The sequence below is a fragment of the Myotis daubentonii genome, chromosome 16 (assembly GCF_963259705.1).
Source record: "Myotis daubentonii chromosome 16, mMyoDau2.1, whole genome shotgun sequence".
In the NCBI taxonomy this organism is placed as follows: Eukaryota; Metazoa; Chordata; class Mammalia; order Chiroptera; family Vespertilionidae; genus Myotis; species Myotis daubentonii.
Window position 1 is genome coordinate 5,675,970 of NC_081855.1, and position 26,053 is coordinate 5,702,022.

The 26,053-nt window shown below is 44.4% G+C and overlaps 1 protein-coding gene across 2 annotated transcripts in view; it reads left to right on the forward strand.

Moving 5' to 3' along the window:
* The window catches only part of PIGL (phosphatidylinositol glycan anchor biosynthesis class L), a 70,742-nt gene that overhangs the window by 17,647 nt on the left and 27,042 nt on the right, over positions 1 to 26,053 (forward strand). For both annotated transcript variants that reach the window (XM_059668533.1, XM_059668534.1), the window contains exon 2: positions 1,647 to 1,746. In XM_059668533.1, the coding sequence (XP_059524516.1) occupies positions 1,647 to 1,746 (100 nt within the window). The remainder of the gene's footprint in view (positions 1 to 1,646; positions 1,747 to 26,053) is intronic.

Consider the following 26,053-nt stretch of genomic DNA (forward strand, 5'->3'; position numbering starts at 1 on the left):
CAGTGTGGTTCAGTGGTTGAGCATCAATCTGTGAACCAGGAGGTCACGTTCAATTCCCATTAGGGAACATGCGGAATGCAGCCAATCAATGATTCTCTCTCATCATTGCTGTTTCCATTTCTCCATCTCCCTCTCCGAAATCAATAAAAAAAAATGTTTTTTTTTAATGAGAGAGGGTATGTGTACAGATTTGGGAGAAACTTAAAGTAGTAATGACCATCACAAAACTGACTGGTTTCTGTCTTTAAAAAATGGTAAGGCAACTGAAAAACAAAATAGAAACAGAGGCATGATGAATACATTTAAAAAGTGTTAACAGAAAATTGTGATAAGAACTACATTATGCTATTATCTGGAGACTTTTTACGGTTAGTCCCCTTATTCGATACAATGTAATGACTGGCTCCTATCTGGGTTTAAGCAGCTGAAAACTAGCACTTGAGTGATCCCTGACAAAGGTGAAAGGTTTCCATGGAGTTCTCCGAGTTCCCAGGAGCACAAAGCAGAACCTCTCTGTTCAGTGCCCCACAAGAACCTGCAGTGCGCTGGGCACCAGGGTGATGCAAAGTTGAATGAAACCCTGACTTTTTAGGTCAAGTGACATTTAGGAATTAATAACTCGATCATGGAGAAAAGTTCCTACTTAAGAGCAGAATACTGGAAATAATTATCTGCCGGGGAAAACAGGACCAGGCTTCTTAGAGGGAAGAACATTTGATCTGGACGATCAAGATGAATTATAGTTCAGGAAGAGGAGGAGTGGGAAGGTAAAGAAGTCAAGGAAAGAGAAATTAACACTGAGCACCCAACTGGGTGAATGTGTATTATCTCGTGTAACCGTCAGGAAAACCTTGAAGTGAGAAACGAATGTGGAGAAACTGGCTCAAGAAGGTTGAGGAACTAGCACAAATGACACGTGCAGTTCTCTCTGCGGAGATTGATTCAAGGCTGCATAGCTAGGTGAGGGCCATGTAGTGATACCAACATTTCACTGTATATTATTCGTGAGGATACAAAGGAGTTGCACTTACCAGGACTGTTCTTAGGAAGCATAGTATATGTGTTGGGAAAGTAAAGAATGCGTAAGCTATTTGGGATGCGGATGTCGTCGGGGTCTCAGAAGGGCATGCTGGCATAGCTGGTTGTTTCAAAGGGGGATATTTTCCTAAATGAGGCTGCATCTTTTCCTGTAAAACTCAGGAGTCTCTTCTTTAAATAAATGTTTAACAGATATTTAAGGACTATTCATTTAAAAGGGCTCCAACTAATAGTGTGCTCAGGACCCCACTTGTTCTTGAGTGGTTATAGAAGGGTTAATCCTTAATCTGCTTAACTCCGAACCCATTGCTGTCTGAGATATACAGTGCTGCCTATGGCATGGAACTGGCGTGCAGACAGACAGGCAGATAGGCAACCGACAGAGAGAGATGCAGAGATTGGGGAAGAACTAAATGGTGATTCAAAGATTGTGCTGCTGGTCTTCTCCCAGGAGTGTCTGGTTATAATCTTAATGTATTTTCTTCAGCTTTGTATCATAACCACACATTTTTCAGGTAGCTTAACTCCTATGAGGAACAAGATGAGGTAAGAATGAGTGAACCCATAAGTCTCTGTTAAATCTTCCACTGTGTATTTGTCATCCTCAGGGAATTACTACAATCAAGGGGAGATTCGTAAGAAAGAACTTTTGCAGAGCTGTGATGTTTTGGGGATTCCACCCACCAATGTAATGATTATTGACAGCAGGTAATTCATCTGTATTAAAGATTTGATTGACAACACATCTAGTGTTTCACTATATTAGCTGCTGCTTATGAAATATATTCTTTATCATGTTAAACGCTGTTGGGAAGTGATGCTCACTTGCTCACTGTGTTAGACTGAGCGAGGAGGGAGCTCCTGTTCACATCAATGCCCTACAAAGAGATAAGGGAAAGTTTCGATTTATTCTCAGTTTTACTTGGCTCAGGGTAAACTGTTGGGATCATCGTGGGGGAACTCCTTCTCTGTCAATGCCCGTGGATTTTGTAATGCTTTTGAAAGCACAAATCTGGGGCCAGGCTGCCGGGACTAAAACCCCAGCTTCATCAGGTTATTAATTGTGCGTGTGGGGAAGTTGCCTAGTCTCTGTTCCTAAACTTCGTCCTCAGTAACCCTTGGGAGATACATGGTTTTGAGTCAGTTTGTGAAATAAATCATTGCTCGCTTATTTTCAAAGATGACATACTTCCCTTTTACACTGTGGTTATATGTTGTGATTTATTTTCTCCCTGTTAATGATAATATTAATGGGCTTCTCTGCTCAGGCACCCCATTTGCACACAGACTTCTGCCTGTGCGGTTGGCTCAGCAATGCAAGATGTTTTTTGAGGATTAGATCTGAGTTGTGAGAACTGTAGTCAAACCAAAGATCTCAGCTCGGTTATAAAGTTCCTTACTCTTGTCATGTCATCATTTTTTACATGTTTTCTGTATCGTGAAGATCATGCAGCTTCAACAAGTAGCATACTTGTTGAAATGCTACTGTAGAGGTGTAGTAAACTTGTTAAGAATAAATTTGTCGCCCTAACTGGTTTGGCTCAGTGGATAGAGCCTCGGCCTGCGGACTGAAGGGTCCCAGGTTCGATTTCGGTCAAGGGCTTGTGCCTTGGTTGCAGGCACATCCCCGGTAGGAGGTGTGCAGGAGGCAGCTGATGATGTTTCTAACCCTCTATGCCTCTCCCTTCCTCTCTGTAGAAAAAATAAATAAATAAAATATATTTTTTTTAAAAAAAAAGAATAAATTTGTCAAGAAGCCAGTTTGAAGATGCAAAGAAACCATGTACCTTGGTCTGCTCAGGCGACCATAAGAAAGTACCAGTAGGGTGGCTTCAACAACAGCCATGTGTGATCTCAGAGTTCTGGAGGCTGGAACTCCCAGATCACGGCCCCAATGGGTGGGCTCTGGAGAGGATTTGCTTCTTAGCTTGCAGGCAGCCGTCCTCTCACCATATGCTCACATGGAGGGAGAGAGAGGAGAGAAATTTCCCTTTCTCTTCTTAGACCACCAGTCCTATAGGATTAGGGTTCTACCATTATGACCTCACTTAACCTGAATTACTTCCTAAAGACCCTATCACCAAATACAGTCACATTGGGGGTTAATGCTTCAACAGATGGATTTGGGGAGGATGCAGTCAGTTCCTAGCAACATGTAACCTTTAGTCTTTCAGTCTCTAACTTCATAATCCAGAAAAGGCAGAGCTTTAGAATTTTATTTCAGGTGATTTAGATGAGTCATAGAGAAGAATGAAGGGTAAGAAGAGAAAGGAACATTTTATGGAGGGCCTATACTCATAATAATGACAGTAAATATGTATTAAATCATCATTGTCAGTACCCAAAACCATACTAAATACATGATCTTAATGCTTAAAGTAATACAATTACTTGTCTGATGTTATAGATAAGAAACTGAGGAATAGTGAGAGATTGAGTAATTTGCCCGTTGTCATCCAGCATAGGTGGTATAGAGCTGGCGTTTGAATTGAAGCAGTTTAGCTTCAGAGCCTCTGCTTCAACCACTATATTTTATGCCCACTCCATGCCTGACAAAGGCCATCTCATGTAATTCTTCCACTATTGTGCAAGAAAGGTTTTATTATCCTTTTTTGTTTCACTCAAAGAAACTAAAGCTCATAGACATTGAGAGAATCCTCTGAGGCCTTGCGAGTGTGGTGCAGTTGGTTGAGCATTGTCCTGTGCACCAAGAGGTCACCTATTCAATTCCTGATCAGGGTAGCAGGCACCATCTCCAGTACGGGGCGTGCAGAAGGCAGCCAATTGATGTTTCTATCGCCATCTCCCTTCCTCTCTCTCTAAAATCAATAAAAACATACTTTTTTATTTATTTATTTATTTTTTAAATATATTTTATTGATTTTTTTACAGAGAGGAAGGGAGAGAGATAGAGAGCCAGAAACATCGATGAGAGAGACATCGATCAGCTGCCTCCTGCACATCTCCTACTGGGGATGTGCCCGCAACCCAGGTACATGCCCTTGACCGGAATCGAACCTGGGACCTTTCAGTCCGCAAGCCGACGCTCTATCCACTGAGCCAAACCGGATTCGGCAAAACATACTTTTTTAAAAAGAGAGAATCCTTGCCTGGCCAGCATGGCTCAGTGGTTGAGCGTTGACCTATGAGCCAAGAGGTCAAGGTTTAATTCCCAGTCAGGGCACATACCCAGATTGCAGGCTCAATCCCCAGTGTGGAGTGTGCAGGAGGTGCTGATCAATGATTCTCTCTCATCATTGATGTTTCTCTCTCTCTCTCTCCCTCTCCCTTCCTCTCTGAAATCAATAAAAGTATATTTTAAAAAAAAATTTTTTAAAGAGACCCCCAGAGGTTTAGTAAATGGCAGTGCTAGAATTCAAAAACAGAAAGGAAGACGGGATTGATTCCTGGCTTTCTGCAGGAAAGTAAGCCACCACTTTGTTACTGCACTTGAAGACCAATGTATTATCTGAATGCATTTAATGACATTGTGCATGGCCAGTTTCCCTCCATTGTTCTGAACTTCATTGCTGGATTTCTAGGAGATATTTAGCGAGAGGAGCCTACCAAGTAAACCCCTTATCTAATTTCTTAAAGAGGGGGAAAATTCAGTTTTCAAAAAAAGAAGGCATAATTTCAGTCATTAGACCCCTAAATGGATACTTTCAGTAATTCTACCCAGTTCCTTAATATCTATGGGTTCTGTTAACTTAATGAGTCATATGATATTGAAATGCATGTTGTTAATAATACATAGTCAATGCCTGGAATGGGCAAGGCACTGTAATAGATGTTGAAGAAAGAGCAGAGCAGTTCAAGATGCAGGAGCTGAATAGTGGGTGCTGGCCTGGCAGTCGCCACAGCTGGTTTGTGGACGGCTGTTTCACTGTGATGCTGAAAGCCAGGCTAGGAGGGCAGTTAGAGACGGTCCCTGAAGCATTTGGAAATTGTATGTGATTAGAAAATGCAGCCTGTGGATTTAGTACTCATTTGTTGGGTTTGTGCTTCTTAATATAAATCCATAGAATTATTTATTTTTAAATAATTATTTAAATTATTAATTGTTTAATAATTATTTTAAATTATTAATTATTTATATTTCAAAGCAAAAGAAAACGAAAAGCACCCACATATTTTTGTATACATAGATCATTTCTAAAAGGATACATACCTTAAAGTAGCTTCTACTTAATTGGAACTTGAAAGAGGAATGCTTTCATTTTATTTAATTTTAAAGATTTCTGTACAGTTTGCTTTTTTAAGGAAGCCTTTATGACTTTAAAAAATATATATATACATTTTTTAAGACTACCCCTAATAAAACATTCTCTCTCTACTCAGTTTCTATCCATACAAGTCAATGCTAAGTTAGAAATAAATCTAATGGAGATTAATAATTAATAATTTATCCCAATAAATCTGTGTATATTTTGATACTTGATTTGGTAAATTCAAAACAGAATAGAGTTCCTTGAAAAAATAATATTGCTCTTAAGCCTTTTTATAGACACTTCTAGAGGCCCGGTGCACAAAAATACAAAAATTTGTGCACTCAGAGTGGGGGAAGTGGGGGGTCCCTCAGCCTGGCCTGTGCCCTCTTGCAGTCTGGGACCCCTAGGAAGATAATGACATGCTGGCTTAGGCCTGCTCCGGGGTGGCAGAGGGCAGGCCCAATCCCTAGGTGCAGCCCCTGGTTGGGCTCAGAGCAGGGCCGAGTGGGGAGTTGGGGCGCCTTCCCCTGTCATGCACAGAGCAGGGCAGATTGGGAGGTTGCGATGCCACCCTCAGTCACGCTCAGGGTAGGGCCGATTGGGGGGTTGGGGCACCGCCCCATCACACTCAAGGCAAGGTCGATGGGGAGGTTGCGGCGCCACCCCCTGTCACGCACAGAGCAGGGCCCATCAGGGGGGTTGGGGCTCCGTACCCTGTCATGCACAGAGCAGGGCCAATCAGGGGGTTGGGGCGCCGCCCCCTGTCACGCACAGAGCAGGGCCCATCTGGGGGGTTGGGGCTCCGTACCCTGTTACGCACAGAGCAGGGTCAATCAGGGGGTTGGGGAGATCCCCCCTGTCATGCACAGAGCAGGGCCGATCAGGGGGTTGAGGAGCTCCCCCCGTCACTCACAGAGTAGGGCCGATAGGGGAGTTGGGGCACTGCCCCCTGTCACACTCAGGGCAGGGCGGATCAGGGGGTTGGGGCGATGCCCTCTATCACCCACAGAGCAAGGCCAATCAGGGGATTGGGGCGCCGCCACTGTCACACTCAGGGCAGAGCCGATGGAGACGTTATGGCTCTACCCCATCACACACAGAGCAGGGCCCGTGGGGGGTGGGGGGCGGGGTTGGGGCACCACACCCTGTCACACACAGAGCAGGGCCCTTGGGGGGAGGGGGGTTGGGGTGCCGCCCTCTATCACCCACAGAGCAAGGCCGATCAGGAGGTTGGGACGCCGCCACTCTCACACTCAGGGCAGGGCCAATGGGGAGGTTATGGCTCTACCCCGTCACACACACAGCAGGGCCCGTGGGGGGGTGGGAGGGGCTGGGGCGCCGCACCCTATGACATACAGAGCAGGGCCGATCACGGGGTTGGGGCGCTGCACCCTGTCACACACAGAGCCGCAGGGTGATCAGGGGGTTGGGGAGCTCCCCCCTATCAGGCACAGAGCAGGGCTAATCAGGAGGTTGGGGCGCCTTCCCCTGTCACGAACAGAGCAGGGTGGATAGGGAGGTCACGGCCCTGCCCCCTGTCACAAACAGAGCCGCAGGGCGATCAGGGGGTTTGGGCGCTGCCCCAGTAACGCTGATCCCGGTGCCAGGAGGCCTCGCGGCTCCGCTGATCCCGGTGCTGAGAGGCATATTACCCTTTTACTATATAGAATAGAGGCCTGGTGCACAGGTGGGGGCCAGCTGGTTTGCCCTGAAGGGTGTCCTGGATCAGGGTGGGGGGTCCCCACTGGGGTGCCTGGCCAGCCTGTGTGAGGGGATGATGGCTGTTTGCAGCTGGTCACACACCCTTCAGGGTGGGGGTCCCCACTGGGGTGCCTGGCCAGTCTGGGTGAGGGGCTGAGGGCTATTTTCAGGCTGGCGGGTGACTGAAGCTCCCAACTGCTCCTTCTTTTCTTTTTTTTTTTTTTTTATTCTGGGCCAGCTTTAGCTCTGGCTCCAGCTCTGAGGCTTCTGCTGCTGAAAGAAGGTATCTGGTTTGTTTCAGTTCTATAATCGAAACAATGTATAACTCCAGCGCTGAGATCCTGGCCTTGCTGAAAGCAGGTTTCTGGGGTTTTGTTTAGCTTCTATATATGTTACAATGTTTCTTAAACTGCAAGCTCAGAGGCCAGCAAAGCAGGCGGGGAACGTTGGTTTCCTCCGTCACTGAAGCAAGCAAGCCTCATGTTAGTTTCCAGCTGCCTGGCTGCCGGCCGCCATCTTGGCTGGCAGTTAATTTGCATATCTCGCTGATTAGCCAATGGGAAGGGTAGCGGTCGTACGCCAATTACCATGTTTCTCTTTTATTAGATAGGATGGTCTTCTCATGCTCCTCCTTCTGGCAGATGAGTGGGAAGAGGATCAGATATACTGCCCCAAAGTATTCTGACTAGAAATGGTGGGGATTCGAAGAGGCCTGATTATGATGGAATAAAACAAAACAGATTCCCCTATTATAATCTAGGACCACTAAAGTACTCTGGGCCCAATGACCTATTATTTGGCAAAACTTGCAAGGTCTTGAAGCTATTTGTAGTCTGATCCCGGTCTCCCTGCTCAACCCCGTCATCCAGCCCTGTTTTACCCACATCACACCCATTCCCATAACAAAAATAGGTTGGACTGCCCAGTACCCCCATCTGTGTCTCCTCTGCATCTCTGGCCTCCTATTTAAGCTGGGCCTCAAAGGTACCACGCTTTCTTATGTGTGCACACCTTTGCCTGTGCTGGTCCCTGCCTCTCACATGCTTCCTCACTTCTCCACACCCCTTACCTTGTCTCTAGCCAACTCCTATTCATACTCAAACCTCAGTTCAAAGATTACCTTAGATTCTGGCACCATCCTGATTTGCCCAGGTTTTCTTGGAAACTTGCATTATATTCTCATTGTACTCTTATACCCTAACATGCACGTGAAGTGTTACTCTATGCCAGGAGCCCCTCTGTAGTTTTCTTCCTGTCTCTCTAACCTCTCTCTAACCCTTGATACGTAGTAGTTTCTCAGCACATGTTTGTTGAATAAATGAATGGCTCCACATATACTGTAAACTTTCTCCCTGGGGCCCGCATGTAAATGTGTGATCTTGAAGAACTTGAATGGATGCCTATGCGTCTCAACCTTCTTCCGTCACTTTTCCTTCATTCACTCAGAAATGGTGATTAGGAAACCATTTTTTAAGACACATGAAATTGTTTTCAAATTCTTTAATTAAATAAAACAGCCTAGATTCCTGATTTGCATAGTTATTTTTAACTCTCTGGAAAGTTCTAAATTAGTATTTCAGTTTGGAAGGATTTTCTACATCTCTTTATTTTGCCATTCTATATGTTTGGCGACATTGTCATAAGGTTTCAGCACATTAAAAATCTCCCTTTTCCCAGTGCTAGTCTTAACAAATCTTTTACAGACTAATTTTAGCTGAACACGGAAATAGATTCCAGTAAACATAAATGAGCCTGGCTTACTAGCAGTTCCTGGAAGTCTTTGTGTTTTCCAATAAATTCATGCAAATCATATAGTGAAAGAAGCCACGAGGCAGTCTGGCGCTGTTGGGGTTACACTGGTAATTAAACCCCCCCTCTCCTTTGGGGGCTGAGAAGAGCTTTCCCCGTACAGAAAGCAAAAAGACGGTATGCTGGCTGCCAAAGTGGGTCTCTACAGTGTCCTCACTGTAGAGATGAAAATAGAGCCTCCTGCAATTCCCTTCTCCAAATACACGGAGAGTGACTCAGCCAAAGCTCAAGGGCACAGTGCCAGTCCCAGTTGGCAGGAACAAGGCAGGGCTCCCATCCTCCCATGAGGTGCAATGGACAAGAATGTTTCCTAGAAAAGAAACCAGGGAGGAGACTTAATGGGCCCAGCTGATGTGGAGCTATTATGTGGAAACCGAAAGCCGCTTCAAAGGCAGCTCCTCCAGGGCTGAAGGGAGGCCGGGCCTTTGAGTAGCATGGCACGGGGAGGGAGTCAATGTTAAAGACGTAAAGTGGGGCTGAGAGGCGTGGTCTTGACCTACCATGCACTGTAGTGGGGCTAATACTACTCCTTGAAAATGGTTGCAAATTCCACAAAAACAGGTGACTACTGAAATGTTCATTACAGTACTATTTATAATAACAAAAAATTGCCAGCAAACTAAATGTAACAGTAGACAATTAATTATATAGCGATGACCCAGCCCATTAAACCACAATTCATACTGTCCTATGCATGATTAATAATCCAGGAAAGTGTCCATAATATAATATTGAGTTTTAAAAAGCAGTATATACTTTATTCTTTGCACTTTTTTGTGTTTCCATAGTTTTGAGAAAGAGCATTCATTAGTTGTAATACAAATGTTTTATTAGCTTTATTTTTCAATATGTTTCTAAGTGCATATTTTTTAGCATTTAAAACAATTTAAAGACTAAATTTTTAGAGCAGTTTAAGGCTCACAGCAAAATTGAGAGTAAGATACAAAGATTTGCCCTATAAGTCCTACCCCCACACAGGCATAGCCTCCCCCATTATCTACCTCCTCCACCAGAATGGGACATTTGTTACATTATAATCACCCAAAATCTGTAGTTTAAATTAAGGTCTATTCCTTGTGTTGTATATTCCATGGGTTTTAACAAATGTATAATGATATGTATTCATCATTATAATATATAGAGTGTTTTCACTGCCCTTAAAGTTCTCTGTGCTCTGCCTATTCATCCTTTCCTCCCCAGCCCCTGGCAACCACTGATCTTTTTATTGTCTCTATAGTTTTGCCCTTTTCTGAATGTCATATAGTTGGAATCATACAGTATAGCTTTTTCAGATTGGCTTCTTTCACTTAGTAATACGCATTTAAGGTTCCCCTATGTCTCTTTATGGCTTGATAAGTCATTTCTTTTTAGTGCTGAATAATGTACCACAGTTTATTTATTTACCTATGTATCTACCAAAGGACATCTTGGTTGCTTCCAAGTTTTGGCAGTTATGAATACAGCTAGTGTAAACATCTGTGGGCAGCCCTAGCTGGTGTGGCTCAGGGAGCATTGGCCCAAGGACTGAAGGATCCCAGGTTCGATTCAGGTCAAGGACATGTACCTGAATTGCAGGCTTGATCCCCAGCCCTGGTCAGGGCTCATGTGGGAGGCAACCAATCAGTGTGTCTCTCTCACATCAATGTTTCTCTCTGTCTCTCCCCCTCCCTTCCACTCTCTCTAAAAATCAATGGAAAAATATGCTCAGGTGAGGATAAAAAATAAATAAACATCCGTGGACAGAATCTTGTGTGGATATAAGTTTTTGACTATACATTTTTTTATATATTTCTGTTGACTTTAGAGAGGGAGAGAGAGAAACATCAATGTGAGAGACAAGCATCGATCAACTACTTCCCAGATGGGGACCAAACCTACAACCTGGTATGTGCCCCAACTAGGGATCGAACCAGCAACCTTTCAGTGCCCAGGAGGATGTTCCAATCAACTGAGCCACACCAGCCAGGGCTAAGTTTTTTTTAATTAAGAGACATTGAACAAAGGAACAAGATGGTCAGATTTGTGTACATAAAGTATTCTTAGTAATGCGTGCTTGCAAAAAATAAAAAGAAAGTAAAAATCATCTTGATACTCACACTTGGAAATAACCGTTGTCAATACTCAGTGCTAGCCTTCTTTCTATGCATATCGGCAGACAGAAAGATAGATGGTAATATAATTATAGTTTTAGAAAAATGAAAATAATTGTATAGTTGCTGTGGTTTGAATGAAATTGAATATTACTTGAAAAGAAATGGACTTTAACTTGAAGTAAACTTCAGATAAATGTTTTTATCTAATTCAACTACAGTGGATTAATTCCAAAAATATCTGTCCAAAATTAAGAAGAGTGTGAAATGTTTGGACATTGTAGTTACTGAGATTTTGTTTTTTGGTGGTGATGGTAGTAGTGTTTTTAACCCATGTTTCTACTAACGCATAGAGGAAGTAAATGTACCTAAACTTTTTCCCCAAAACCCTCCTCCCGAAATCCCCATTATATTATTACTTTTTCTTTGTAGAGCTTTATGACAGTCTTTTCAAAAACCATAGTTACCATACTGTTTAATCTTAATCCTGTGTTTAACCGCATAGTCCAATTAGTCTGTTTTACCACAGTCTGTTCAATCCTCAATTCACTTTTTGGATTCACTCCTGACATGACAGGAGGTCATCAACCAGTATGTTTTTGAAAAGCAGCACATTTTGGATTTTCGTACATTTTAAGAATATCTATTATACTTAGAGGACACTTTGGGTGGTTATAAAATTATCAGGTTATACTTCCTTTTCCTCTGTAGATATTTCTTCATTGTGTTGTTGTGGAGATTCTGATATTTTTCCCCTGGTACAAAATATTTTCTACCTGGATTATCCTTGAAAGTTCCAGAACTATATATCATGTTAATATTTAGTTAAAATTGATTGTTCCAAAACAATTTTTCCTGGGACATAGTTGGTCTTTTGTTCTGTAGACTCCATTATGTCTTTCTAACCATTTGCCTTGTTCTTTTCTTTAGAAACACTACTTGGGTGTATGTTGGATCTTCTTTGTATTCCATAACTATTCTCTTCTATGACCTATATATCAATGTTCTGTTCAATTTTTAGATCTTGTCAACGTTTCCATTATATCTCTCACTTTATTTTGAATAATTGTTTATTTTTTTCCTTGCTTATTTGCCAAGCTACACTAACTTCATTTCTGTTATGTAAAAACCTCTTCTTGAAACCCTTAAAAATCCCATCTTCTTTTCCTTCTTCTTCTTCTAATTTTTTAAAAGATATCAGGCTGCTGGTAATTCTTTGATACCCTAGGACCATAGTCGGCAAACCGCGGCTCACAAGCCACATGTGGCTCTTTGGCCCCTTGAGTATGGCTCTTCCACAAAATACCACGTGCAGGTGTGCACGTACAGTGCGATTGAAACTTCGTGGCATATGCGCAGAAGTCGGTATTTTGTGGAAGAGCCGGTATTTTGTGGAAGAGCCACACTCAAGGGGCCAAAGAGCCGCATGTGGCTCGCAAGCCTTGGTTTGCCGAGCCGCAGTTTGCAGACCACTGCCCTAGGAGATAGTTTGAAATTATAATAGGTTCTTCATCTGCATTTTGCTTATGGTTTCTTTTTTTTTTTTCTAACTTTCTTTCTTTCTTACTTTTTTGTATTGTTTTTGAAATTATCATGCATAGGGGATGTCCCCTGTTGGTTCTCTAGGTGGTTTCTCATGTTTGAGTAGGCCAGCCACCTTTGTAAAAATGGTTCTGGAGGGGCTGAGGAGGATATAAGGATTTGAGCAGGGCCATCTGAAGCTTTTGCTGAATCTTTGTCTTCAACAGTAAGACAAAGCCTTCTCCTTCCTTTATTGTGGAGGCATCTTTATTTTTTATGTATTTTTGTGTTCATCTCTTAGTACTCTTCTCAGGCAACAGGCTTGATGTAAACCCTAGAAATAGCTTATCAACATGATTCTTCAAAGTATGCTTCTCCATGACCATATTGTCTAAAGATCACTGGGTGCCTTTGAGGATGGGGAGACTTGATTTTGAGGGATTTTCAAATCCTGTTGACAGTTCAAGGTAGAACATATGCTGGCCAGCAGCATGCCCCTCTTTCTGGGGCAGATTTCACAGTATTAGGCAGGTATGTTTCATGTTTTGTGGTTTTCTGATACAGTGGTGTTTTTGCTTCATCAAAGTTGTTGCTACATAACTTTTATTTCTTTTGTTGTTGTTTTCACTTAAGTTTGAGGGAAGAGAGGGAAGTGAAAATGTCAGTAGCACTATGACTAGAAGTCCATATTTGCATTTTAGACAGATTACTGCTCGCAGTGGAAGGATGAATGTGAAAAAATCAAGACTAGAGAAAAGAAAGTAAGGAAAGTACATGGTGATGGAAAGAGCTGTGGTCTGTGAGTCATGAAATGTGTGTTCAGGTTTTAGCTCTGCTACAACCAGCTGTGTGTTATTGGGCAAGTGATTTTCCCTCTCTGAGCTTCTCTTTTTTATATGTAAACTGACTGAATGAGATGGTGGTTTTACCTAAAGCTCCTAGATATAAATGCAGGTTTATGTACTCAATTCAGCAATATAGCTGACATTTTTAAGTGCTTTCCATTTTATTAAGCACTTTTACATTTTATGGCATCCACAGTGGAAAGAAACTCAACGTAGTCCTTTTATTTACCAAAATAAGGTTGGCCAGCTCACTCTTGCCTACTATCATAATCCGTTCGGATTGCTATAACAAAAGTGCCATAAACTGGGTGGCTTAAAAACAATAGAAATTTATTTCTCACAGTCCTGGAGTTTAAGAAGTCCAAGATCAAGGCATCAGCAGTTTTGATGTCTGGTGAGGGCCTGTGCCTGGTTCATGTCTTCTAGATGTGTCCTCACGTGGCAGAAGGAGCAAGGGAGCTCTCTTGAGGTCTCTTAAGAGCACTAGTCCCATTTGTGAGCGCTTTACTCAGTTGCCTCCCAAAAGCCCCATCTTCACATACCATCAGATTAGTGGAATAGATTTTAACATAGGACTGTTGAGGGGTACAAATATTCAGTCTACAGCATCTACAAAAATTGTAGGAACCAAAAACTTTGGATAGGAGATAATTAATTCTCTAAAATGCAAGTCTTGCCCTAACTGGTTTGGCTCAATGGGTAAGAGCATCAGCCTGAGGACTGAAGGGTCCCAGGTTCGATTCCAGCCAAGGGCACATGCTGGTTGCGGGCTTGATCCCCAGTGGGGGGCATGTAGGAGGCAGCCAATCAATGATTCTCTCTCACTGTTGATGTTTCTATCGATCTCTCCTTCTCCCTTCCTCTCTGAAATCAATAAAAATATTTAAAAAAATAAAATAAAATAAAATAAAATGCAAGTCTTATAGACAAATAATGTGAGTATCCAGAAGAAAGATTGCTAGTTGATCTTTCAGATTATTTCTGCATAAGACCAAGTTCCAAGAAGTAATTCTTAGTCATTTTTAGGATGTTCTATAGAGTCCTTGGGATAAGAAAATTGCAGCGGCCTGTGTGTATTGCAGTTTAAGATGATGTAGTATGAGCTCTGCTAGTTGGGTAAAACTGTCATGGTTAGCTAGACCTCGTTCCTCAAGGCTGAGCCACAGTTTAAGTAGCCAGTTTCTGTAATGAAAGGATTTCTAGGCTCTATTCACTTTTGGATTTTCTTTTTCTTTATTTTTTTTAATAATACATGCTTACCCTCACATAGTCAGTTGATCTGCAACAATGGTTCCAAGACAATTCAATGGGGGAAGAAATGCTCTTTTTGACAAATGGTTCTAGGATAACTAGATATCCACATGCAAAAGAACAACAGTTGGACCCTTTCACAGGATACACAAAAATGATCTCAAAAGGCCTCAATATAAAAGCTAAAAGTATAACCCTGGCCAGTGTGGCTCAGATGGTTGGGCGTTGTCCCATGCACCTAAAGGTTACCAATTAGATTCTTGGTAAGGGCCCATGCCCAGATGGTGAGCTGGGATCCCCATTGGGGAGGCATGCAGGGGCAGCCGTTGGGTGTTTCACTCTTACATCGATGTTTCTCTCCCTCTCTTTTCCTCTCTTTCCAAAAATCTTTCAAAAAAAAAAGAAAGAGCTAAAATAAAATTTAGGAGTGAACCTTCATGAGCAGGATAGGCAAAGCCTTCTTAGATATAACACCAAAAGCACATAGAAACAATAAAAGGGAAAATAAACTAATTAGACTTCATCAAAATTTAAAAATTTTATACATCAAAAAGCACTATTAGGCCCTAACTGGTTTGGTTCAGTGGATAGAGCGTCAGCCTGCAGACTGAAGGGTCCCAGGTTCGATTCTGGTCAAGGGCATGACCTTAGTTGCGGGCACATACCCAGTAGGGAGTGTGCAGGAGGCAGCTAAATCGATGTTTCTCTCTCATCAATGTTTCTAACTCTCTATGCCTCTCCCTTCCTTTCTGTAAAAAAATCAATAAAATATTTTTTTTTTTTTAAAAAGCACTATTAGGAGAGTCAAGCCCAGGCCTATGTGCTCAGTGGTTAGAGCATTGGCCCAGGCACCAAAGGATCATGGGTTTAATTCCTGGTCAAGGGCACATACCTGGGTTGCAGGTTCGATCCCCAGCCCCAGTCGGGGCATGCACAGGAGGCAACCAGTTGATGTGTGTCTCTTTCTCTCTCCCTCTCCATCCCTTCCTTCTACTCTCTCTAAAAAGCAATGGAAAAATATCCTCAGGTGAGGATTAACAAAGGAAAAAAAGAGAAAGAGAAGATAACTCACTGAATGGGAGAAAATATTTGCAAATCATATATCTGATAAGGGATTTATATTTATATCCTATACTAGAGGCCAGGTGTACAAAAATTTGTGCACTCGGGGAGGGATCCCTCAGCCCGGCCTGTGCCCTCTCGCAGTCTGGGACCCCTCGGGAGATAACGACCTGCTGGCTTAGGCCTGCTCCCAGGTGGCAGAGGGCAGGCCCAATCCCTAGGTGCAGCCCCTGGTCGGGCTCAGAGCAGGGCCGATTGAGGAGTTGGGGCGCCGCCCTCTATCACCCACAGAGCAGGGCCGATCAGGGTGTTGGGGCACTGCCACTCTCACACTCAGGGCAGGGCCGATGGGGAGGTTATGGCTCTACCCCGTCACACACAGAGCAGGGGGGGAGGGGGTTGGGGCGCCGCACCCTGTCACACACAGAGCAGGGTCGATCAGGGGGTTGGGGCACTGCACCGTCACACACATAGCCGCAGGGCGATCAGGGGGTTGGGGAGCCCCCCCCTATCAGGCACAGAGCAGGGCTGATCAGGGGGTATGGGCGCTGTCCCCTGTCACGCTGATCCCGGTGCCGGGAGGCCTCTCGGCTCCGCTGATCCCGGTGCTGGGAGGCATATTACCCTTTTACTATATAGGGTAGAGGCCTAGTGGACGGATGGGTGCCGGCTGGTTTGCCCTGAAGGGTGTCCTGGATCAGGGTGGGGGTCCCCACTGGGGTGCCTGGCCAGTCTGGGTGAGGGGCTGAGGGCTGTTTTCAGGCTGGGGGTGACTGAAGCTCCCAACCGCTCCTTTTTTCTTTTCTTTTTTTTAATTCTGGGCCAGCTTTAGCTTTGAGGCTTGGCTCCAGCTCTTAGGCCTCCGCTGCTGAAAGTAGGTTTCTGGCCTTTGCTTACAATGTTGCGATCCTGCTGGCTGAAGCCCAGCGGACTAAAGCAGGTTTCTGGGGTTTTGTTTAGCTTCTATATTTGTTACATAGTTGCTTAGAGTTGCAGCTCAGAGGCCTGCAGCAGCAGGCAGGCAGGGAACGTTGGAGTCCTCCGTCACTGAAGCAAGCAAGCCTCATGTTACTTTCAAGCTGCCTGGCTGCCGGCCGCCATCTTGGCTGACAGTTAATTTGCATATTGCCCTGATTAGCCAATGGGAAGGGTAGCGGTCGTACGCTAATTACCATGTTTATCTTTTATTAGATAGGATAATAAAAGGGTAATATGCAAACTGACCCTAACAGCAGAACGACTGGGAATGACTGGTCACTATGATACACACTGACCACCAGGGGGCAGACGCTCAATGCAGGAGCTGCCCCCTGGTGGTCAGTGCTCTCCCACAGGAGGAGCACTGCTCAGCCACAAGCCAGGCTGATGGCTGCCAGTACAGCGGTGGTGGTGGGAGCCTCTCCCACCTCCTCAGCAGTACTAAGGATGTCCGACTGCAGCTTAGGCCTGCTCCCCGCTGGCAAGTGGACATCCCCCAAGGGCTCCCGGGCTGCCAGAGGGATGTCTGACTGCCAGTTTAGGCCCAATACCCCGGGGAGCGGGCCTAAGCCAGCAGGTGGTCATCCCCCGAGGGGTCCCAGACTGAGAGAGGGCACACACCGGGCTGAGGGGACCCCCCCCCCCCGTGCACAAATTTTTGTGCACTGGGCCTCCAGTTTATATATATAATATGTTATATACTATATGTTGCATATAGAATAATATGTAAATAAAGTAATACATTAAAAAATGATTACACTTAACAAAAAGAAAAATCAATTTAAAAATGGGCAAAGGACTTAAGTAGACATTTCTCCAAATAAACACGGAAAAGATGTTCAGCATCGTTAATCATTACTGGAATGGAAATCAAAATCACTGTGAAACACCACTTCACACCCACTAGGTTGACCATATTTTTCAAAATGAAGTACAAAGGGAAATACTAAGCATTGGCAAGAATGCAGAGAAATTGCAAACCTCGTACATTGCTGATAGGAATCTAAAATGGTATAATCACTATGGGAAACAGTTTGGTGACTCCTCAAAAAATTAAACATATCCCTAGCCAGGTAGCTCGGTCGGTTAGAGCGTCGTCCCAATATGCCAAGGTTGTGGTTTCAGTACCCAGTCAGGGCACATACAAGTATTAACCTGTGAATGCATAAGTGGAACAACAAATTGATGTGTTTCTCTTTTTCTCCCTCTCCCTCTCTAAAATCAGTAAGTAAAAAAAAAAAAAATTAAACATAAAATCACCATTACCCAGCAATTCTCTGACATAAATGCCTAAAAGAATTGGAAGCAGATATCTAAAAAAAAAACTTGTACATGAGTGTTTATAGTAGCACTATTTACAATAGCCAAAAAAAGAAAAAAAGAAAAAAGAGAGAAAGACCCCATATGTCCATCAGCTGATGAATGGATAAACAAATTGTGGTATATTCATATACTGGAATGTTATTAAAGCATAAAAAGGATTGAAGTGCTAATACCTGGTACAACATGGCTAAACCTAGAAAACATTCTGCTACGTGAAAGAAACCAGACACTAAAAGTCACATATGTTGATTCCATTTATCTCAGATGTCCCAGACAGGCAAATTCATAGAGAGAAAAGGAGATTAGTGGTTGCCAGGGACTGGTGGGATTGGGAAACAAATGGGGCTTATTTTTTAGGTGATTAAAATGTTCTAAAATTGATTATGGTGTTAGTTGCAGAACTCTATGGGTATACTAAAGAAAAAAATGTTTAGTTGTACACTTTAAATGGGTGATTGGGCCCTGGCTGGGTAGCTCAGTTGGTTAGAACACTGTCCCCATACTCCAAGGTTGAGTGTGACCCCCAGTTAGGGCACATACAAGAATCAACCAATAAATGCATAAATAAGTGGAACAGCAAGTAAATGTCTCTCTCAAATCAATTTAATTTTTTTTTAAAGTAATGAGTGAATTGTATAGTATGTGAATTTTATCTTAATAAAGCTGTTATTAAAATAATAGTGTGTGGGGGGGGGGGGGGTAAGAGAGCAACCAAAGCACTTGTATGCATGCATATAAGCATAACCAATGGACACAGACAGTTGAGGGGTGAGGGCATGTGCTGGGGGATGGGAGCAGCCAGGGAGAGGTCAATGGGGGAAAAGGAGACATATGTAATGCTTTAAACAATAAAGAATTTAAATTTTAAAAATAAAATAATAGTATCCAAAAAGAAATAAAAAGTATTAATAGTACCTATGCTCATTGTAAAAACAAACAGTACAGAAATTATCAAGTGAAAAATGAACGGCACCCTCTATTCTTTCCCCACCCACTTACCTCCTTAGAGAAAACCATTGTTAACTATTTGGTGTGTAAACTTCCGTACCTTCAAAACTTTACAGATACATACTTATACACAAACATAAAAACAGTTTTTTTAATATTGCACACTATTCCATAGGACACCTGTATAATAATTTAATTAATACAGTGTTCCCTGGCCTTGCCAGAAGAGCCATTAACCTTCTTGAAATAAAGAATTTCCACTCCTGTTCACTCTGGAGTCACACAGAGACTAAGAAGGCCGTTGGTTATGTACTAGTGCCTGCAGTGTAGGCTTCTGCTTCCTGGGTTGTTCATTTGGGGGCTCCTGAAACCACTCTTCATTGTTCATTTTTCTGCCCATAGTGTCTTAATACCTGAAGCAGATCAGTTCTGACAAATGACTGCCTTTCTCTTTGAGATGTCTCCCCTAGAAGGAATTGTGTGCATACCACATACTCATTTTAAGTCAAACCAGTCATCCCAAACACACCTTCCAAAAGTATTGAAACTCTATCTAGCCACTTTCACATGACAATGCAAACAGATATACTCAATTTTATATTGTTTGAGGCAGATTTTTATTTAAATCCTCACTCAAGGGTATTTTTTCCATTGATTTTTAGGCAGAGTGGAAGGGAGGGAGGAGGTTGTAGGAGAGAAAGAGGAAGAAAGAGAAATAGAAATACATCAATTGGTTGCCTCCTGCTCGAGCCCAGATGGGGCTGGGGATGGAAGCAATGATCTGTTTCCTAGAACTGGCTGCCAGGACTACACCTACACATCTGTTATTTACACCCTCGTTGCTGACATTCATCAATAATCCTGACCTATGACACATAATCTGTTATGCCCATAGCATGCTTTAGTGGGAATTTTCTTTTTTTTTTACGTATACATATATACACACACACACACACACACACACACACACACACACACGTATATATATACATACATATACATACATATATATATACATATACATATATCCTATCTAATAAAAGAGAAACATGGTAATTAGCCGTACATCCGCTACCCTTCCCATTGGCTAATCGGGGCGATATGCAAATTACCTGCCAGCCAAGATGGCGGCTGGCAGCCAGGCAGCTTGAAGCTAACATGAGGCTTGCTTGCTTCAGTGACGGAGGACTCCAACGTTCCCCGCCTGCCTTGCCGGCCTCAGCTTGCAGTTTGAAACATTGTTGCAAATATAGAAGCTAAACAAAACCCCAGAAACCTGCTTTCAGCCCGCCAGGATCTCAGAGCTGGAGTTGATACAGTGTTTTGATTATAGAACACAAACAAACCAGATACCTGCTTTCAGCAGCAGAGGCCTCAGAGCTGGAGCCAGAGCTAAAGCTGACCCAGAATAAAAAAAAAAATAAAAAGAAAAAAAGGAGCAGTTGGGAGCTTCAGTCACCCGCCAGCCTGAAAATAGCCCTCAGCCCCTCACCCAGACTGGCCAGGCACCCCAGTGGGGACCCCCACCCTGAAGGGTGTGTGACCAGCTGCAAACAGCCATCATCCCCTCACACAGGCTGGCCAGGCACCCCAGTGGGGACCCCCCACCCTGATCCAGGACACCCTTCAGGGCAAACCAGCTGGCCCCCACCCGTGCACCAGGCCTCTACCCTATATAGTAAAAGGGTAATATGCCTCTCAGCACTGGGATCAGCGGAGCCGCGAGGCCTCCCGGCACCGGGATCAGTGTGACAGGGGGCGGGGCCACAACCTCCCTATCCGCCCTGCTCTGTTCGTGACATGGGAAGGCGCCCCAACCCCCTGATCAGCCCTGCTCTGTGCCTGATAGGGGGGAGCTCCCCAACCCCCTGATTGGCCCTGCTCTGTGCGTGACAGGGGGTGGTGCTGTAACCTCCCCATTGACCCTGCCTTGAGTGTGACAGGGGGCGTTGCCCCAACCTCCCAATCGGCCCTACCCTGAGCGTGACTGAGGGTGGCATCGCAACCTCCCAATCTGCCCTGCTCTGTGCATGACGGGGCGGCGTCCCAACTCCCCAATCGGCCCTGCTCTGAGCCCGACCAGGGGCTGCACCTAGGGATTGGGCCTGCCCTCTGCCATCCGGGAGCAGGCCTAAGCCAGCAGGGCGTTATCTCCCGAGGGGTCCCAGACTGCGAGAGGGCACAGGCCGGGCTAAGGGCCCCCCCATACCCCCTCAAGTGCACAAATTTTGTGCACCGAGCCTCTAGTATATATATATATGTATGTGTGTATATATATATTTATATATATATACTAGGGGCCCGGTGCACGAAATTCGGGGTGCCCCTCAGCCCAGCCTGCCCCCTCTCACATACTGGGAACCCTCAGGTGTTGACCCCCATCACCCTCCAATCGCAGGATCGGCCCCTTGCCCAGGCCGGACGCCTCTGGCTGAGGCGTCCGGCCCGGGCAGCGGGGACCCGCAGCTGCAGCGGCCCCGCGATCGTGGGCTTCGCTTTAGGCCCAGGCAAGGGACCCCTAGCTCCTGGGACTGCCAGCTTCGACCGTGCCCAGCTCCCATCGCTGGCTCCACCCCTACTTCCTGCTATCACTGGCCAAGGCGGAAAAGGCACCTGATTCTCTGATCATGGCTGGGGGGCTTGTATTTCCGATGGCTGGGTTTCCGATCACTGTCAGTGGCAGGGGGCTTCTTCCTGCTTTCCCTTTCGCCTCCTTGCATTGTGCCTACATATGCAAATTAACCGCCATCTTGTTGGCAGTTAACTGCCAATCTTAGTTGGCAGTTAATTTGCATATAGCCCTGATTAGCCAATGAAAAGGGTATCGTCATACGCCAATTACCATTTTTCTCTTTTATTAGTGTAGATATATATAATTGATTTCAGAGAGGATGGGAGAGGGAGAGAAAGATAGAAACATCAATGATGAGAGAGAATCATTAACTGGCTGCCTCCTGCACACCCCTTTCTGGGGATCAAGCCTGCAACCTGGGCCTGTGCCCTTGACCAGAATCGAACCTGGGACCCTTCAGTCCACAGGCTGATGTTCTATGCCAGGGGTGGGCAAACTTTTTGACTCGAGGGCCACAATGGGTTCTTAAACTGGACCGGAGGGCCGGAACAAAAGCATGGATGGAGTGTTTGTGTGAACTAATATAAATTCAAAGTAAACATCATTACATAAAAGGGTACGGTTTTGTTTTGTTGTAGTTTTATTCATTTCAAACGGGCCGGATCCGGCCCATGGGCCGTAGTTTGCCCATGGCTGTTCTATGCACTGAGCCAAACCGACCAGGTCTATTGGGAATTTCCATTAACCTCTATTTGTTCTTGTTCCATTGCTTTGGGCTCTTGCCTTATATTTGTCCAAGATGCTCTTATCATTCAAACAAACAAAAAAACCTTCGCTTAACTCTCCTCCAGCCCATTACTGCCCTACTTCTCTCTTCTTTTATAATCTTGTATTATTTTTGCTCACCATCTGCACAGCCTCATCTCTTTATTCATCCCCCAGTACAGTAAAATTGGGCTCCCCATCTCTTCTCTTCCTTCTGCCATTGAAATTCCTCTTCCTCAGGGTCACTGGTAGCTCCCTAATTGTAAAATCAGTCGGATATTTACTGGCCCTCTCAGCAGTGCTGATTGATGTCTCCCCCCACTTCTGAGAACTACTTTTGGCATCCATAACAATACTTGGCCCCAACTGTCCTCCTATCTCCTTCTTCCCTGGCCACTTTGTGCCCATCATTTTCAGCCTCTCTTGTTCAACTGCCTGGTCCTTACATGTCACAGGTTTCATCTGTCCATTTCGCGTTTTCTGCACTCTCTCTAAGCCTAGGTGCTCGGTGTTTGGTGCTCATTCTGCCCTTGTGAGTGAGGCTGTTTACAAAACACCAGTGCCCCCCTGAGCCAGGTTCACCTGGAAGTCAGCAGGCAACAGAACTCATAAGAGGCACCTGGGTTTCAGTTTGTCTGCTTATTTGTTAATTTTGAAATTTATTTATTCATCATCTTCATTTAACCCTCATTTTGAGGGCATATGCTATATTTCAAATATTAGTCCTAAAAATACAAAATGAAAAGTCAAGCTCTTACCCTCAAAGACTTTACAGTCCGGTAGATAAGGCCAGCAAACCAACTACTGATGTGAGGGCCGCACAGAAGGGCTGTTCCAAAGGCCAGCCACCCGAAGGCTAGTCCACAAAGGGCGCCGGGGACCCGAACACAGGAGTCAGGAAAGATGCCACAGCCGGGTTACCTGTGGTCTAAGCCTGGAAGGACAAGTAGGAATTAGCCACATCACTCCATGCACAGTGTGTGCTTCCAGAGCCCTGGAGTGCAGCCGCCTGCGAGGGGGAGGTGATGAAGGGGTCCTGAGCTAGCCGTGCAGATGCAGACCACGAAGATTGTGTTTGGTTCAGGTTAAAGACACCAACAATTTTTTAAAACTAAGGAGCTTTGAAATATATTAAGTTGGGCAATGACTTCCTTTGATTTACATTTTAGGAAGCTCTGACAGCATTTTGGAGAGCCGCTTGGAAGGGTCAGACTTGTGCAGTGGGCTGTTAGCATAAGCAGGTGGGCAGTACAGCCGATGCTTGAGCAATACAGATTTGGACTTCACAGGTCTACTTGTATGCAGATTCTTTTCATTAAATATACAGTTGGCTCTCGTATCAGAGGGTTTTGCTCCACAGATTCAAACAAACACAGATGGAAGATAGTATTTTTCTTGTTCTTGTTTGTTTAAAATATGATTTCGATGATTTCAGAGAAGAAGGAAGAGGGAGACAGAGATAGAAACATCAATGATGAGAGAAAACCATCGATTGGCCATCTCCTGCACACCCCCTACTGGGGATCGAGCCCACGGGAATCAAACCGTGACCTGGTTCATGGGTCTACACTCAACTACTGAGCCACACTGGTCGGGCTGGAAGATAGTATTTTTCAGCTCACAGCTGGGAATCTGCAAATGCAGAGTGTTGACTGTGTGCATTGTTCTATACCATTTTATATAAGGGACATCTATACTAATGATAGATGAACATGCAAATTGTCCAGGATGCCATCACAGTAACAATAAAGACTGAACAGCAGGCTACATGGAGTGACCAGGCCAGCAGGGGGCCAGTTAGGGGCGATCAGGCCAGCAGGCAGAGGCTGTTAGGGGTGATCAGGCTGGCGGGGTGGAGGGGGGGGCAGTTAGGGGCGATCAGGCAGGCAGGCAGGTAGGTGAGCAGTTAGGAGCCAGCGGTCCTGGATTGTGAGAGGGATGTTCGACTGCTGGTTTAGGCCCAATCCTAGCAGTCAGACATTCCCTGAGGGGTCCCGGATTTGGGAGGGTGCAGGTTGGGCTGAGGGGCCCCCCCATGCACAAATTTCATGTACCAGGCCTCTAGTTTTATATAAATCTGAGTGTCCACAGATTTTGGTATCTGCAGGGGCCCAGGAACCAATCCCCCACAGATATCAAGGAATGACTTATTTTGGGGACAGTCAAAACTTATACTCAGATTTTTGCCTGGGTGGGAAGTCAGCACTTCTAACCCCTACTTTTTCAAAGGTCAACTGTGTAAGAGTCAGAAATAAAGCAGTGGCAGAGGATACCGAGAGGAGTGAAGGTTTCTAAAGCTGTTGGGGAGGGTAGTGTTTCTAGGACTTAGTGATGAGTTGACTTTCAAAGATAAGAGAGAGAGGAGGTCAAAGGGACTCCCCATGTGTCAATTTAGTGACTGAGTATATATAGTGTGTCCCAAAAAATGTACAAACTTTGGGGGTGGGTGAAGGGGAGAAATCACTGTGCTTTGTTCAATCTGATGTGAAAGGATGGTTGGTGCTTTTCCTGCATTGTATCTTTTCTTACTGTTTCTTTAATAAATGGGAATTAGCCACATGTGCTCCATGCAGTGTGTGCTTCCAGATAGCTGGAACACAGTGCACACACTTTGAATACTTATAAAGGCAGTGTCTATTAAAATGCATTTCATTTTCAAAATTGAGCTATCAGCTGTTACAGTGAGCCTTTTAGTGCAAGTGATATACAGAGAAACTGCTTCGGATGATCTAGTCTCAACATTATCCTTTAACACACTCAGGCATATCTCTAACTTTTAAACTTCCATTTATATGTCTTTTATTTTGCTATACTTCCCAAGAGAGGACTTTCTATAAGTTTTTACACTTATTGCTATCAAACCTAAATTCAGACGGCATTGTACCTCTCTCCCCTCCAGATGGTCATACAGACAGATATGTCTACTAAAGGTGCAGGAACTTCAACAACACAGGCCCACGAGTCAGACATCAGATTGTAGTCGCTTGATGATGGGGTAAATGCAGGTCTGAACTGGACTCGTGTCTGTTTCCAGGGAGGCCCAATCTAATGGGTAAGATACTGCATCAGAGTTTCTAGCTCCAGAGGAGGTCAAAGTCAGGCAAGTGGCCCTGTGGTGATTCTGAGGTGACCTTGTTTAGAGCTAGACCACAGCCAGCATCTAGGACAGGAAACTGGGATGAGTCATTCGGCTTTAGCATATGGTCTCACCAGACCTCATGAGGTCCTGACCAAGTGTGTTCTCAGTGGGGAAACAGATGAGCAAATCAAGGCAGAGCCCAGCATGTGGGCCAGGAAAACAGGAGATGTTGAGGGAAAGATGAGCTTGATGCTCACACAGATGCTTAAGATCCACCGCTGGCCCTTTGGATGCTGTCTAAATTATGCCCTCACATTGGTAATTCTAGCTCTTCCTGAGGATGGGTTCCCCCACATGGTGCCTGCCTGGGTTCATGTTAACTCCACACATGGGAGTTGTTAAGGGTCTTACAAGGGCTGGGAAGGAGAGGGTTGATACAGATAGATTCGCTTTATTGCCTAGAGAACTTGAACTGGTTTTCAACCCAAGTACTGTGGAGCAAGGTTTGTTAACCTTGATAATGTATGGATCTTTTTTTTCTTCCTAATTTAATTTTCTATTTATATTTAGCTTACATAAAGTATTGGATCCTGTTTAAAAGAAAAAAAAATTTCAGGTACTTTGAGAAGATTCGTGTTCTCAGACATCCTATCTAATAAAAGAGAAAAATGGTAATTGGCGTACGACGATACCCTTTTCATTGGCTAATCAGGGCTATATGCAAATTAACTGCCAACTATGATTGGCAGTTAACTGCCAACTATGATTGGCAGTTAACTGCCAACTAAGATTGGCAGTTAACTGCCAACAAGATGGCGGCTAATTTGCATATGTAGGCACAATGCAGGGAGGCGAAAGGG